The sequence below is a fragment of the Leuciscus leuciscus genome (assembly GCF_965113295.1).
Source record: "Leuciscus leuciscus genome assembly, chromosome: 4".
NCBI lineage: Eukaryota > Metazoa > Chordata > Actinopteri > Cypriniformes > Leuciscidae > Leuciscus > Leuciscus leuciscus.
In genome coordinates, this window is record NC_138728.1 from 51,488,910 (window position 1) to 51,502,242 (window position 13,333).

The window sequence follows — 13,333 nt, forward strand, 5'->3', positions numbered from 1 at the left end:
GAAAAAAAAAACTTACTACATTATTCCATCCGTTGCTCCTCGAAATACCAGCACTTCTGAGGTAAGTTTTCCATTATTATTATTCCTCACAGCGCTGCGAGACAGTGTAGACAACTACACTTATCTGAATAAACTTGATGTGTTTTCTCGAGCTGATATGTGGGCGTTCACAGTTTGTATGGGATCGTCTCAGTCATTTGCGTTTGAATAGCGCGCGCTCTCCGTGGGCGGGGCCGATTATAACGTAATGAGATGAGATGAGCTCGACTGGAATCGCTCTCTTTTAATACAGATTTCACAAGATGAGGATATTTGTTTTTTATATAAATTACTTCATTTAAAAGACGAGAATTCAAGCTTCATGCCTGTGTCTTTGTATGCCTGTTTGACTGAGTATTCGCTCAGTTATTGTTCATTTTCGGACGCGTTTCAGAATGGACTTCACTGGCAGAGAGAAGGCAGAACTCGCTTCGTGTTTATTTTTCTTTATTTGGCAAAAAGCACAACACTTTGTTTTTATTGTGAGTATACACAAAAATAATACACATTTAACAGAATCGATTGATGTATGAAACTCCTATGGAAAATCAAAGTCAACAGAGTATTTATGAGTTTCTTTTACATTGATAAAAAAAAAGCGAGCTGGTATCGCCGGCGATACCGTAGACCTCAGGGGGTTAAAGCTGGGCGTCCTCTGTCCCCGCTACATAATGCTGGAACTCTAAATCGTGTGATTGTATTGTTCATGTTTGCTTGTAGAAGATCACAAGCTCTGGATATTTTTTCAATTGTGGGTTGGATACACTCATGAGGCAGATCGATACACTGCAGCAAAAATGCCATAATGTTTTCTGCCTGCTGGAGAACAGCTTCTGTCTGTTCAGACGGACCTTTTTCAATGTTGTCACTGAGGAGGTTTAGGAACCCCCCCAAAACTTGCTTGATGTCGTCAGGAAGTCTATCAAAAAAGAGAGAAGTTTCAATTCACAAAAACACAACAATAACGTACACAAAATTATGTTTAGATAGCCTTCAGCTTGACCTACTCGCGCTATCAACATATCTTTCATTATGGTTGTCAAATGATTTGGGTTTACTCATGCCTGACTTAGAATAAACTACCAGTTCTGTGTATTTTAATGGTATCTTGAACATTCCTAATTATTTTGTATTTGTGCACTTTTTCCGATACATTTTACAGGGAAAAAAAATGATGAACTGCAGTGTGAACCGGAAGCTGCAACTGACTTTACTTCAGTGTTGTGACGAATAGAGTGGTGGAGGTATGACACATTTTCATAGGCCAAAACGATTTCCGGTTCCATCACCCCGAAGTCAATGAGTTTTTTTAATGGGATTTTGGTCAAACGGCTGAAATAAGGTTATTTATAAGGTTGGAGGGAGTGGTTAGAGGATATTCAACCATATAGCCTTCAAACTGACGTCATCAGAGAAGAAACGCAATTCCAAAGCGAAAGTACATTTTCAGACTTTGATTAAAGTCTATTTTTTTCCTGTCTATTTATTTGCACAAATTAATTGTTCACCACAAGACTAGTAATGTGCGCTACTAACAAAGTAAATAGGATCAATTCAAAAACGTAGTGGGCGTTGTCAACCGCTCACTTCAACCGAGAGTGACCAATAGAAAAAGGCCTTTCATCCTGATCTGAGTGATCTGTTGGGTTTATATTCAGTGAGCATATCTGCAACATATTGAGGTCCTAGGCCATTGAGTGATTTATATACCAGTAATAATACTTTAAAATCAATCCTAAATCTAACTGGGAGCCAGTGTAAAGACCTGAGGACTGGTGTGATATGTTCATATTTTCTGGTTCTGCTCAGAATCCTGGCGGCAGCGTTCTGTATGAGCTGCAACTGTCTTATGGTCTTTTTGGGAAGGCCAGTAAGGAGTCCATTACAATAATCCACCCTGCTGGTGATGAAAGCATGGACAAGTTTCTCTAAGTCTTGTCTGGAAACAAAGCATCTAATTCTTGCAATATTTTTCAGATGATAGTATGCTGATTTAGTTATTGCTTTGACATGACTACTGAAACTAAGGTCTGACTCTAGTGTCAAGGGGTTACATATGTCTGCTTTATGTTACTCTGTTGTATTTAACAATATTTAACAATGTATTTATATTTATAGTTAAGTGCTGGGAGCTCATCATTCATGTTAGAGTTCTCCTATTCAGAGAATAATTATGTCCTGTCCTGTAATAAGGTCCTGTGTCCTGAATGTTCAAGGACAAAGTTTTTTGCACTACCCTCCTAAGTTTTTGCACTTCAGTTAATGTGTAGAAAATAATGTTCACAGAATTAAATGTGACATTTGAAGTGAATTGAGCAGTCTTATTTTCCTCATTTTTGTAATGCCTTTGAATAAGATGGGGGACATGAATCGCAATATATCGCAGAATTAGAATTAAAATATGTTAAGAATCGCAATAATATTAAATCGTGGCCCAAATATCGCAATACTATCGAATCGTCACATTTTTGCCAATTCCTACCCCTACTATTTATTCCTGCACTGTTGGGTGGAGTGCAAGATCCAAATCTTCGACGCCAATGTGCATTGGCTCGTTCTGTTTACACTCGAAGATGATTGGGGCTCTCGTCGACTTTACGTCTCCTTTCTCTACATTCCGTACATACGTAACAGAGATGATTACTATACAGACAGCGAAACAAATAAAAATACATCTACCCACCCCAAAAGAATCACTCAAAATAAAAAAGAAAATAAAAAACGATCAAAATTGAGGGGAAAGTTGCGCCACACAGAAGAGAAGCTTCTGGACAGGACTAAAGAGATTGTAAACCTAAAGAAAAGACTGAGAAGACTTGAGAAGAGGGAGATTAAGCAGGTTCTTGTGAACATGGAAGGCAGAGAGGTCCAAAAAAAGCAAAAAACAAAACGGAATTGACTTCCGGAACAATGTGGAGTCAGAAAGGGAGAATGCGGAGTCAGTTTTGGAAGTAGGAAAGTGGATGCTTGTACAATTTCACACAGGTATAAATAATTATTTGGTGGTATGGATATGTGTTGTTGTTGATGATGATGATGATGATGATGATGAAGAAAAATTCTTACATTTTGATTTATTTATTTAGACCTATTAATTTTTACTTTCTAGATTGTAGATGGTCCGTATGAGGTTGACACTATGAGTTGTGCTGGACCAATCAAATTTTACATTTCATCCATAAGATATGAGGGAGAATGTCAGGTACTACTTTGATGACATAAAAGCCATTATTCCAGAGCTACAACCTGCCACATCCTCAGATCCACTCTTTTTATTTATTTATTTATTTTGCTTATGTATTTTTGAAGCACTACAAAATAAAACTGATTTGAACTTGAATCCATGATTGTGAAAATATTATTAAAAAAAACTCTACATTAAATAAATTTTTTTTGTTTTAAAAAAAAAGCATAGTATACTTATTATCATTACCGTAATAATCAACCTCATATCCGTCACCTATGTATCATTACCAAAACAGATGTTCATTAAATGTTAATTAAATTAATAGTAGTTTGGTTTGAAATGCATGTACAGAATCTACACATTATGTTCTTTCAGGTTTGTCACATCATTTTGAAAATGTATTTTCATTGAAATATAACAAAATTGTAGATTAATGAGAGAAATCAATCAAAAAAACTTTAAAATAAATATTTTATCAGAATGTTAAGTAACTGTGCATGACTGTTAATAACCCATTTTTTAAATGTGAAAATATTTGCTTTTCTAACAGTGTTGATGTTTTCAGACTGTAGCGGTAATGAGATGTTTTAGGACTAGTTTTGGAAATGATGTTCAAAAAGGTCTTAAAATGTAAGTAAATGTTTTTAAAAGTAATGTTCACAAATTCTCCAGACTTTGTTTCTAATGTCAAAAAATAAATAAAAAAATGGTGAAATTTTTACAACCAAGCTTTGGTGAGAATCACCCACTCAGAGCATAAAGTGCAGTTATCATACTAGTATTTCATTCAGGACACAGTCGTACGACCGCAATCCACCGTGAGCGGTTCAAACAGTTCATCTGAATAACATGTAGTGTGTGTGTGACTGGGATTCAGCCCTAGTACTGGTCTGATCAAGTGCTTCAGTGTGTAGTTCAGCAGCGTTCATGTTTGCAGTGTCAGTGTGAACGGATGAAATGAAACGAGGTCTTGCCAGTAGAAGTTCCAGTCGTCGCTGTCTGTCACCTGGATCCATCCTCTCTTCTCAAAGTTATTGATCAGCACCGATTTCTCGATGTCCGTCACCCACTTCACCTTCCCAGCCATCGCACACACACACACTCCTGAGAAACACAAGACACACTCCTGAGAAACACACGTCACTTCCGTCTCAGAGACACCGAACCCCGACAGCTCAAAACACTCATGAGAGAGGAGCAGCTCAACGTGAGATTATTAATGGTGTTCGGCTCAAGAAAAAAAATGTAAATAATACTTTACTTTACAATAAGATCCCATTAGATAACATCACTTTTAGTAACTAAAAAATACAACTGTTAGGTTCATGTCAGCTCAGGTCCAATAATGAATAAATCATGTTAACAGATGCAACTGTTGATTTAAAATGTATCAGTAAAAGTTAAATGTCACGGGGTGACAAAAATAATTAGAAAAGAGATTAAAAACCCTTGTGAATACAGTGCTATTTGGAGACCTCCTGTGGATGCCCGTCTCATTACACCGCAAATCTGTTGCTATGGCAGCGAGGCTAATGGCCCAATTGACCGCAGGTGTGGAGTAATTAACAGAGAGCGTTGGGAGAGGAACACAGATTCAGATGGGGCTTTAAAAAGAGAGAGGAAGCAGACCGCTGGGTGGTTCTCTTTTCGTGAGATACTGTGTTCTTTTCGGCGGGTTGTTTGGATTTGAGGCTGGGCTGTGAAATGAGCGAAGACTGAAGCTGAGAAATGGACAGAGGAGAGTGAAGTGTTTGTCAACAGAAACCCAAGGAATATTGTCAGCGGTGGGAAAGACGCAAAGTGATGAGTATCAGATCCGTTGTTTATATGCACTAACACTGAAGTGGTGTTGAGAGTTTGGAAAGTGTGTGGCACGAGTGAACCAGTACACCGAGTGAATTGTTGATCTGTCTCTAACTTTGTCCTCTCCTTGCTGGATGTGGTGATTGCTGTACCCGTTTTCTGCTGTCTCTGGAGAGAAGTTGAGCCCTTGTGAGAGACGAGCGTTTATCCGGTGGGAGAAAGACCGGTGGGCGAGTGCTGGCCCGAATGCACGGTGTGCGAGCGGAATGCAGTGCCTGAAGTGACGATTCCCACGGTTTGTGTCATGGAGTGAAGGTTATCGTGTGGATAAGTAATAGTAGTTTGCTGTGCACTCTCTCCTTACAGTCTTTCACCCGCTGTCCCCAAGGAAGGTTTGATATATCAAGCGCCCAACGTACCCTGTGAGACAGCCTGGCTTTATTAATGTTGAATGTTCATCTATTGTTAAATGGTTACATCCTGCGGCATTATTACAGTGTACAGCTGAAGTGAAGTGTCTCGCTTAAAGCATCCTTCCTGCCTGGTGGTCTCCACACGCCCCTATCGAAGCCGCTGCCCTGTTCAGGACGAGAGAAGGTATTGCAGCCGAATGTTTCATCTACTGTTGAATGGTTGAATCCTGTTGAAGTGTTACAGTGTACAGCTGAAGCGGAGCGACTCGCTTAAAGCATCCTCCCTGCCTGGTGGTCTCCACACACCCCTATCGAAGCCGCTGCCCTGTTCAGGACGAGAGAAGGTATTGCAGCCGAATGTTTCATCTACTGTTGAATGGTTGAATCCTGTTGCAGTGTTGCAGTGTACAGCTGAAGCGGAGCGACTCGCTTAAAGCATCTTTCCTGCCTGGTGGTCTCCACACGCCCCTATCGAAAGCTGCTGCCCTGTTCAGAAAGAGAGAAGGTATTTCAACTGAATGTTCGTAGATTGTTGAATAGTTAAACCCTGTTACCTGGTTACAGCGCACTGTTGAAGTGGAGCGTCTCGCTCAAAGTGTCCTCTCCGTCTGGTGGCCTTCACTCGCTCCAACGAAAGCTCCTGTCCTGTGTAGGAAGAGAGAAGGTATTTCAACTGAACGTTCGTAGATTGTTGAATAGTTAAACCCTGTTACCTGGTTACAGCGCACTGTTGAAGTGGAGTGTCTCGCTCAAAGTGTCCTCCCCGTCTGGTGGTCTCCACATGCCCCATCGAAGCCCCCGTCCTGTTCAGAAAGAGAGAAGTATCCTTGTCAAGTGTTCGCATACTGTTGACTGACGAACCCTGTTGTATCGTTGCAGTGCACAGCAAAGAGGGAGCGTCTCACTTAAAGTGTCCTCTGGCCTGGTGGCCCTCCGTGCTCGCGTTACAAGCGGCCGCCGCTGTTGAGAAGGAAAGCGAATAGCTGTGGTACTTACCTCGATCGAAGTGTCGTCCGGTTGTTCAAGGTTCTCTCCCGTCCCGGCTCGAGGTCCCCGTCTCACTTGGCGTGGCCCAGAGGACATCTGTCGGAATATACTCACCTGTTTCTCCTCCTGGCCCGGCCCGCTCGCCACCCTGTGATCCGTCCGAGTTTGAGACCATCACTTTCTGGATACTTACCTCGGGGCAGCACCCGGGGCCAGCTCCATCCTCGCCGTGAGTACTTACCCAGTGACCTACCTGACGGTGTGGGTCCCCCTCCGATCCCTCTCCAACGAGCTGCAGGGCTGTCACGAGCGTTCCGTCCTCCTTGGCCCAGGAGGGGCCATCGAATTGCCACTGGCGACCAGAAGGAAGATTTTAATTAGGACTTTTCAAATTTTGCTTTTAACTCAATAAAGAAATTGTTATTCCTTACTCCTCTTGTCCGTCTTGTTCCTTGGCACGCTCCTCGAGGTGGTACCCGGTCTCCAGGGGTGGGTGCAGTCTGGCTCGGTCCACCCCGACCTGTGACATAAACATAACATGCACTAAGATTAATAAATGCTGTAGAAGAACTGTTTATTTTTAGTTCATGTTAACTAATGATATTTGCTAATGAAACCTTATTGTAAAGTGTTACCAATATTACAAATACATTGATAAGTTATTAATTTATTATTTGTAATTGTAATATTATTAAATTATTAGAATTATTTCTATAATTACACTTTGTTTGGCACTAAAACACATAATCATGTGTGTCACATTATCATTCAGTAATGTCTTTGATAATCTAGTCGATGTTCATGATTGTTTAGAGGAAGATTTCTGTGTCAAAGTGCTAAAACAGATTCTTATTGAACACGGATGATAAACGCCTCGGTTACATCTGGTAACCCTCGTTCCCTGAGGGAGGGAACGGAGACGTACGTTGTGGTGAACGACGAATAGGAATCTCGCTAGAGAGGCCAATCTACTTCAAGTGAAACTAAAACAAGCCAATACACATTGGCGTGCAATCATTTGCATCAGCCTCGCAGCGCGGGTATTTAACGAGCAGCTGGTGTGATTGCACTTCAGTTTTTTGCTGAGGAGCCAAGCCTAAAAAGCTGGTCGCCCCGGTGGGTAGCAGCAGATGTGGCGACGGGACGTACGTCTCCGTTCCCTCCCTCAGGGAACGAGGGTTACCATATGTAACCGAGACGTTCCCTATCGTCCTTTCGCCCCTATCGCCCCTTACACGGGGCGCTGGATGGGGTGCAGCAGCTGTGGCGCTTTGGTAGGGATTCCTATTCGTCGTTCACCACGACGTACGTCGTAGTGACCGACGAATAGGAATCCCTACCAAAGCGCCACAGCTGCTGCACCCCATCCAGCGCCCCGTGTAAGCCTCCACACCTTCTTGCCTGGAAGGACGATAGGAGAGGGCTTGCGTCGAGAGTATCCATCACTGTTGTTCCATGATAACCCATACAGTGAGATATTGGATAACACTGGGAAAGCGTGCCCGAACTGAGGGAGGGGAACGCTGCGGGAGCCACATTCTTAAGGAGATTTATGTGGGAATGGACATATGGACTAACCCGAGGGTTGTACTGCATATGAGTAATGGGTGACTTAGCCCAAGGGAAAGACACAGGCTTCCATTTAGGAGCAGCCGTGGAGAATATACACATATGGGATCCCCGTAGGGTCACACATATGGGACCCAGCCTAGACCCGGTTCTCAAGGATTCAGCGGACAAGGCCTGGCACCGGACACTCCGCCATGTCTGGGCCGAGGGTGTTTGGAGGACTCAACAGGTTTTGACTCTGGAGTAATAAGGGTGCACAGTAGGATGCAGCAAGCCGACAGAGCCGGTACTCACAGTGCTTCTACCCGTTTAGGGTGAGAACACGGGAGGACACGGGCTCTACACGTAGGCTATAGAATCTAGCGAACGTGTTAGGTGTCGCCCAGCCCGCAGCTCTACAGATATCTGTTAGCGAGGAGCCACGTGCCAACGCCCAGGAGGATGCAACGCCTCTCGTGGAGTGTGCATGCAACCTGAGCGGGCAGGGCACGCCTTGAGCTTGGTAAGCCAAGGCGATGGCATCCACTATCCACTGGGCCATCCTCTGCTTGGAGACAGCCTTTCCCTTCTGCTGGCCTCCGAAACAGACAAAGAGCTGGTCTGAGGTCCTGATGCTTTGAGTTCTGTCCACGTACATACGCAGAGCGCGAACGGGACAGAGCAAAGCCAGGGCTGGGTCTGCCTCCTCCAGGGGCAGCGCTTGCAGGTTCACTACCTGATCTCTAAAGGGAGTGGTAGGAACCTTGGGCACATAGCCAGGCCGGGGTCTCAGTACAACATGGTTGTCACCCGGCCCGAACTCTAGGCACGATTCGTCGACCGAAAATGCTTGCAGGTCCCCTACCCTCTTGATCGAGGCCAGTGCAATCAGCAACAAAGTCTTCAAGGAGAGAAGCTTTAAGTCTGCTGACTGCAAAGGCACAAAGGGAGCATCCTGAAGTGCTCGAAGCACCAGGGAAAGGTCCCAAGAGGGTATGGAGGGAGGACGAGGAGGATTTAATCGTCTCGCCCCCCTAAGGAACCTGACGACCAGGTCGTGCTTTCCTACTGTTTTGCCATCTATGTGGTCATGATATGCTGAAATAGCAGCAGCATGTACTTCAAGGGTGGAGGGAGACAGCCTTCGCTCCAACCCTTGCTGCAAGAAGGAAAGCACTGACCCTATCAAACATCTTCGGGGGTCCTCTCTACGGGAGGAACACCAATCGACGAACAGGTTCCACTTCAAGGCGTACACACGTCTCGTAGACGGCGCTCGCGCAGAAGCGATGGTGTTAAGTACCTCTGGGGGTAAGTCACCTAGAATCTCTGCGTCCCGTCCAGGGACCAGACATGGAGTTTCCAGAGGTCCGGACGCGGGTGCCATAGGGTGCCCCGTCTCTGAGTCAGAAGATCCTTCCTCAGAGGAATGGGCCAGGGAGGGACTGTCACGAGGAGCATGAGTTCTGGGAACCAAGTCCGGGTGGGCCAATAGGGAGCCACCAGAAGGACCTGCTCCTCGTCCTCCCTGACTTTGCACAGGGTCTGTGCAAGTAGGCTCACTGGGGGAAATGCATATTTGCGGAGGCCCCGGGGCCAGCTGTGTGCCAGTGCATCCGTGCCGAGTGTTCCCTCGGTCAGGGAGTAAAACAACTGGCAGTGGGAGGTCTCTGAGGAGGCAAACAGGTCTACCTGAGCCTCTCCGAACTCTCTCCAGATCAGCTGAACCGCCTGGGGGTGGAGTCGCCATTCTCCCGGGAGCACAGCTCGTGATAGCTCGTCGGCCACACGGTTGAGCAGACCGGGGACATACATGGCTCGAAGCGACCTCAGATGCTTCTGACTCCAAAGGAGGAGATGGCGGGCGAGTTGCGACATGCGACGGGAGCGTAGACCACCTTGACGGTTGATGTACGCAACGGTCGCAGTGTTGTCCGTACGGACCAGCACGTCTCTGCCCTGAAGCGGCCTTTTTAAGCGGCTCAGAGCGAGACGTACTGCAAGCAACTCGAGGCAGTTGATGTGCCAATGCAGTTGGGGGCCCGTCCACACCCCTGATACTGCATGCCCGTTGTACGTGGCACCCCAGCCGGTGGCAGAGGCATCTGTGAACACCACAGCATGCCTGGACACCTGTTCTGAGGGGACTCCTGCCCGAAGGAACGAGGGGTCTGACCACGGACTGAAGGTCTGGCGGCACTCCGGTGTGATTGCCACCCGGTGAGTGCCGTGATGCCACGCCCATCTCGGGACTCGGCCGTGAAGCCAGTGCTGAAGCGGTCTCATATGAAGCAGTTACCGCTGCTTACCAACTCCATACCGAGAAAAGAGATCCTCTGCACGGGGGCGAGTTTGCTCTTTTCCCAGTTGACCTGGAGGCCCAGCTGGCTGAGGTGCCTGAGCACGAGGTCCCTGTGTTCGCATAACTGATCTCGAGAGTGTGCTAGTATGAGCCAGTCGTCGAGATAGTTGAGAATGCGAACGCCCTGTTCTCTCATGGGAACAAGGGCCCCCTCCGTGACTTTCGTGAAGACACGGGGAGACAGGGCCAGCCCGAAGGGCAGGACCTTGTACTGATATGCTCGACCCTCGAACGCAAAGCGCAGAAACGGCCTGTGTCGAGGAAGAATCGAGACATGAAAGTACGCGTCCTTCAGGTCAATCGCTGCAAACCAATCTTGGGGATGGATGCATTCGAAAATGCGTTTCTGCGTGAGCATTTTGAACGGAAGCTTGTGAAGGCTCCGATTCAAAACTCGCAGGTCCAAGATCAGTCGTAACCCACCACCTTTCTTGGGTACAATGAAGTAGGGACTGTAGTGCCCTGACCTCATATCGGCTGGAGGGACCGGCTCTATCGCGTCCTTCGCCAGTAGGACTGCGATCTCCGCGCGCAAGACATGGGCATCGGCTGCTCTCATTGTAGTGGAGTGGATGGCCCAAAACTTGGGGGGACGCCGGGCGAACTGAATCGCATAGCCGAGCCTGATGGTCCGAATGAGCCAGCGAGACAGACTGGGGAGCGCTAGCCAGGCTCGCAGAGACCGTACAAACGGGACCAAAGGGACCGTAGGCATACCCGGAGTGGGGCAGCGAGGTGGAACACAGGGGCTCGGCTCGGGAGGCTCTCTCTGGGAGGCGGCCCGTAGCGGAGTCTGAGTGTGCTGTGCAACACTTACCTCGTTCCACGAGGCCGGAGGTGCAGGAGGCGGCTTGGTTGCGTTCTCGAACTGCACACTGCTGCCTGCTGGCGATAGAAGAGGCGGATGAGAGTGGTGAGGATTCTCTCCCCCCACTGCTCTCCGGGCCCTCTTCGGACCCAGAGACGGAAGAAACTGCTCTTTTATCGAAAATTTGGGTACCGCTGGTTTTTAGGCCAGCGGCGGAAAAAAAACAAAAGGAAACCAAGGATTTTCCACCCGGCCCTCTTCCGGGGGATGGAGCGATGCTGTCATCGTCTCCTGGAGAGCAGTCCCTGCCATCTCTGGGTCGCCCGTCCTAGGGCCGCTTGCTCCTGGCTTTGCCGCCCTTCTTAGTGGGGTCCTGGACGGGCGGGGCGGCCCGCCTGCGACTGGCTCCACGGCGCCGTTTAGATGGAGGCTGCTGCGGCGGCGCGGGAGCAGGGGCAGACGCAGGAGGCCGCCCTTGGCGACGAGCAGACTGAGAGGCCGCAGGCGGTGGGGGCAGCAGCTGGCCGCCGCGGCAGGATGTGTTTGATGGCCTCAGTCTGCTTTTGTACAGCCGAGAACTGCTGGGCGAAGTTCTCGACCACGTCGCCGAAGAGGCCGGTCTGGGACACGGGGGAGTTAAGGAACCGGAGCTTGTCGGTCTCCCTCATGTCAGCCAGACACAGCCAGAGATGGCGTTCCTGGACCACCAAGGTGGACATCGCACGACCCACCGACCGCGCGGTCACCTTCGTCGCACGAAGCGCAAGGTCCGTCGCGATGCGAAGTTCCTGAAGAACTTGGGGATCGTGACCACCCTCGTGCAGGTCCTTCAGTGCCTTGGCCTGATGGACCTGCAGCAACGCCATAGCGTGCATGGCAGAGGCAGCTTCCCCACAGGCCTTGTAAGCCTTGCCGGTTAAATCCGACGAGTACTTACAGGCCCGGGAAGGAAGACACGGTTCTCCACGCCAAGTGGAGTTAGGGCACAGTTGCATCGCAACGGCCCGTTCCACTGGCGGGATACGCGTGTATCCCTTAGCCGCCCCGCCATCAAGGGTGGTGAGGGAGGAGGAGCCACCGGGACGGTTTCTGGCAGTGAAAGGTGCCGTCCATGTCCCCGTAAGCTCCTCATGCACTTCCGGGAAGATAGGCACTGGGGTGTGTTGCTGAGAACCAGCACGCGCCACCCCGAGATACCAATCGTCCAACCTTGAGGGTTCGGGACACGGTGGAGGATTCCACACGAGCCCGACCCCTTTGGCGGCCCGGGAAAGCATGGCCATCATCTCCGGGTCCGTCTCAGGCACCGCCGGTACACCCGAAGGAGGCAGCGGTGCCGAGTCATCATCCGCAGAGAAGTCTGACCCACCCTCCGATGCAGCGATCGACATCTGGTCTTCACAGGGAGCCCCAAAGGAGACAACCGGTACACACCGCGAGGATGGTCCAGCTTTCTCCAATGGGGGCTCAACTGGCTGCGGAGCGTGAGAGGGGTGAGGGTTCCTAGGGGGTTGGTTCCCCGAAGGAGACGCGCTCACCGTAATCCTCAGGTCACCCGTGTCACTGCCCGAAGCAACCCTCTGAGGAGGATTGGATCGAGGCAGAGGCACGGGGACTCCGCCCCTTTGCAGGAACGTGAGTCTCGACCGCAGCTCCGCGATGGTCATCTTCCCACAATGGGTACATGACTCATCCACCAACGCTGCCTCAGCGTGTTTAATGCCCAGACACACGAGGCAGCGTTGGTGACCATCCCGTGAACCCAGGTAACGACCGCATCCAGAAACACACAGATAGAAAGTCATCTTTAAAAAGACACTGTCTATCTGAGTAAGCTCTTTTAGGGACTGCTCTCACTGGTGCTGAAACACGCAGGGGAACAGTCACTGCGAACACAGACAGGAATGTGCACCTGTCTGTGCGCTGTCTCTCTCTCTCTTGCTGGCAGGTCTTACCAGCTGTAAGAACAGCTCTTTAGCGCTCTAATGGCACACCTTACCAGCTGTTATAACAGCTTTTTTGTTTGCTCAGTATGAAAACAAAACAAAAAAGAATTTTTTTTCCGCGCAACGATCAGTCCATGCTGAATGTTGCTGGTGAAATGAGCTTTTCTTCATAAGAGGAGCATCACAACAGCAGCAGCAACGGCTCTCCACTTCCCATAGCAACGGCTCTCCACTTCCCAT

The 13,333-nt window shown here is 48.5% G+C and overlaps 2 protein-coding genes across 3 annotated transcripts in view; both read right to left on the reverse strand.

Moving 5' to 3' along the window:
- The window catches only part of ttll1 (tubulin tyrosine ligase-like family, member 1), a 301,517-nt gene extending 296,894 nt beyond the window's left edge, over window positions 1–4,623 (reverse strand). Inside the window, exon 1 of one of the 2 annotated variants that reach the window (XM_082167266.1) lies at window positions 4,201–4,623. In XM_082167266.1, coding sequence (XP_082023392.1) covers window positions 4,201–4,313 — 113 coding nt within the window. In that variant the 5' untranslated portion in view covers window positions 4,314–4,623. The remainder of the gene's footprint in view (window positions 1–4,200) is intronic. The other variant, XM_082167269.1, reaches the window with a different exon arrangement.
- LOC309496971 (protein NLRC3-like) overlaps window positions 1–13,333 on the reverse strand; it is a 316,482-nt gene that overhangs the window by 164,323 nt on the left and 138,826 nt on the right. The window lies entirely within an intron of this gene.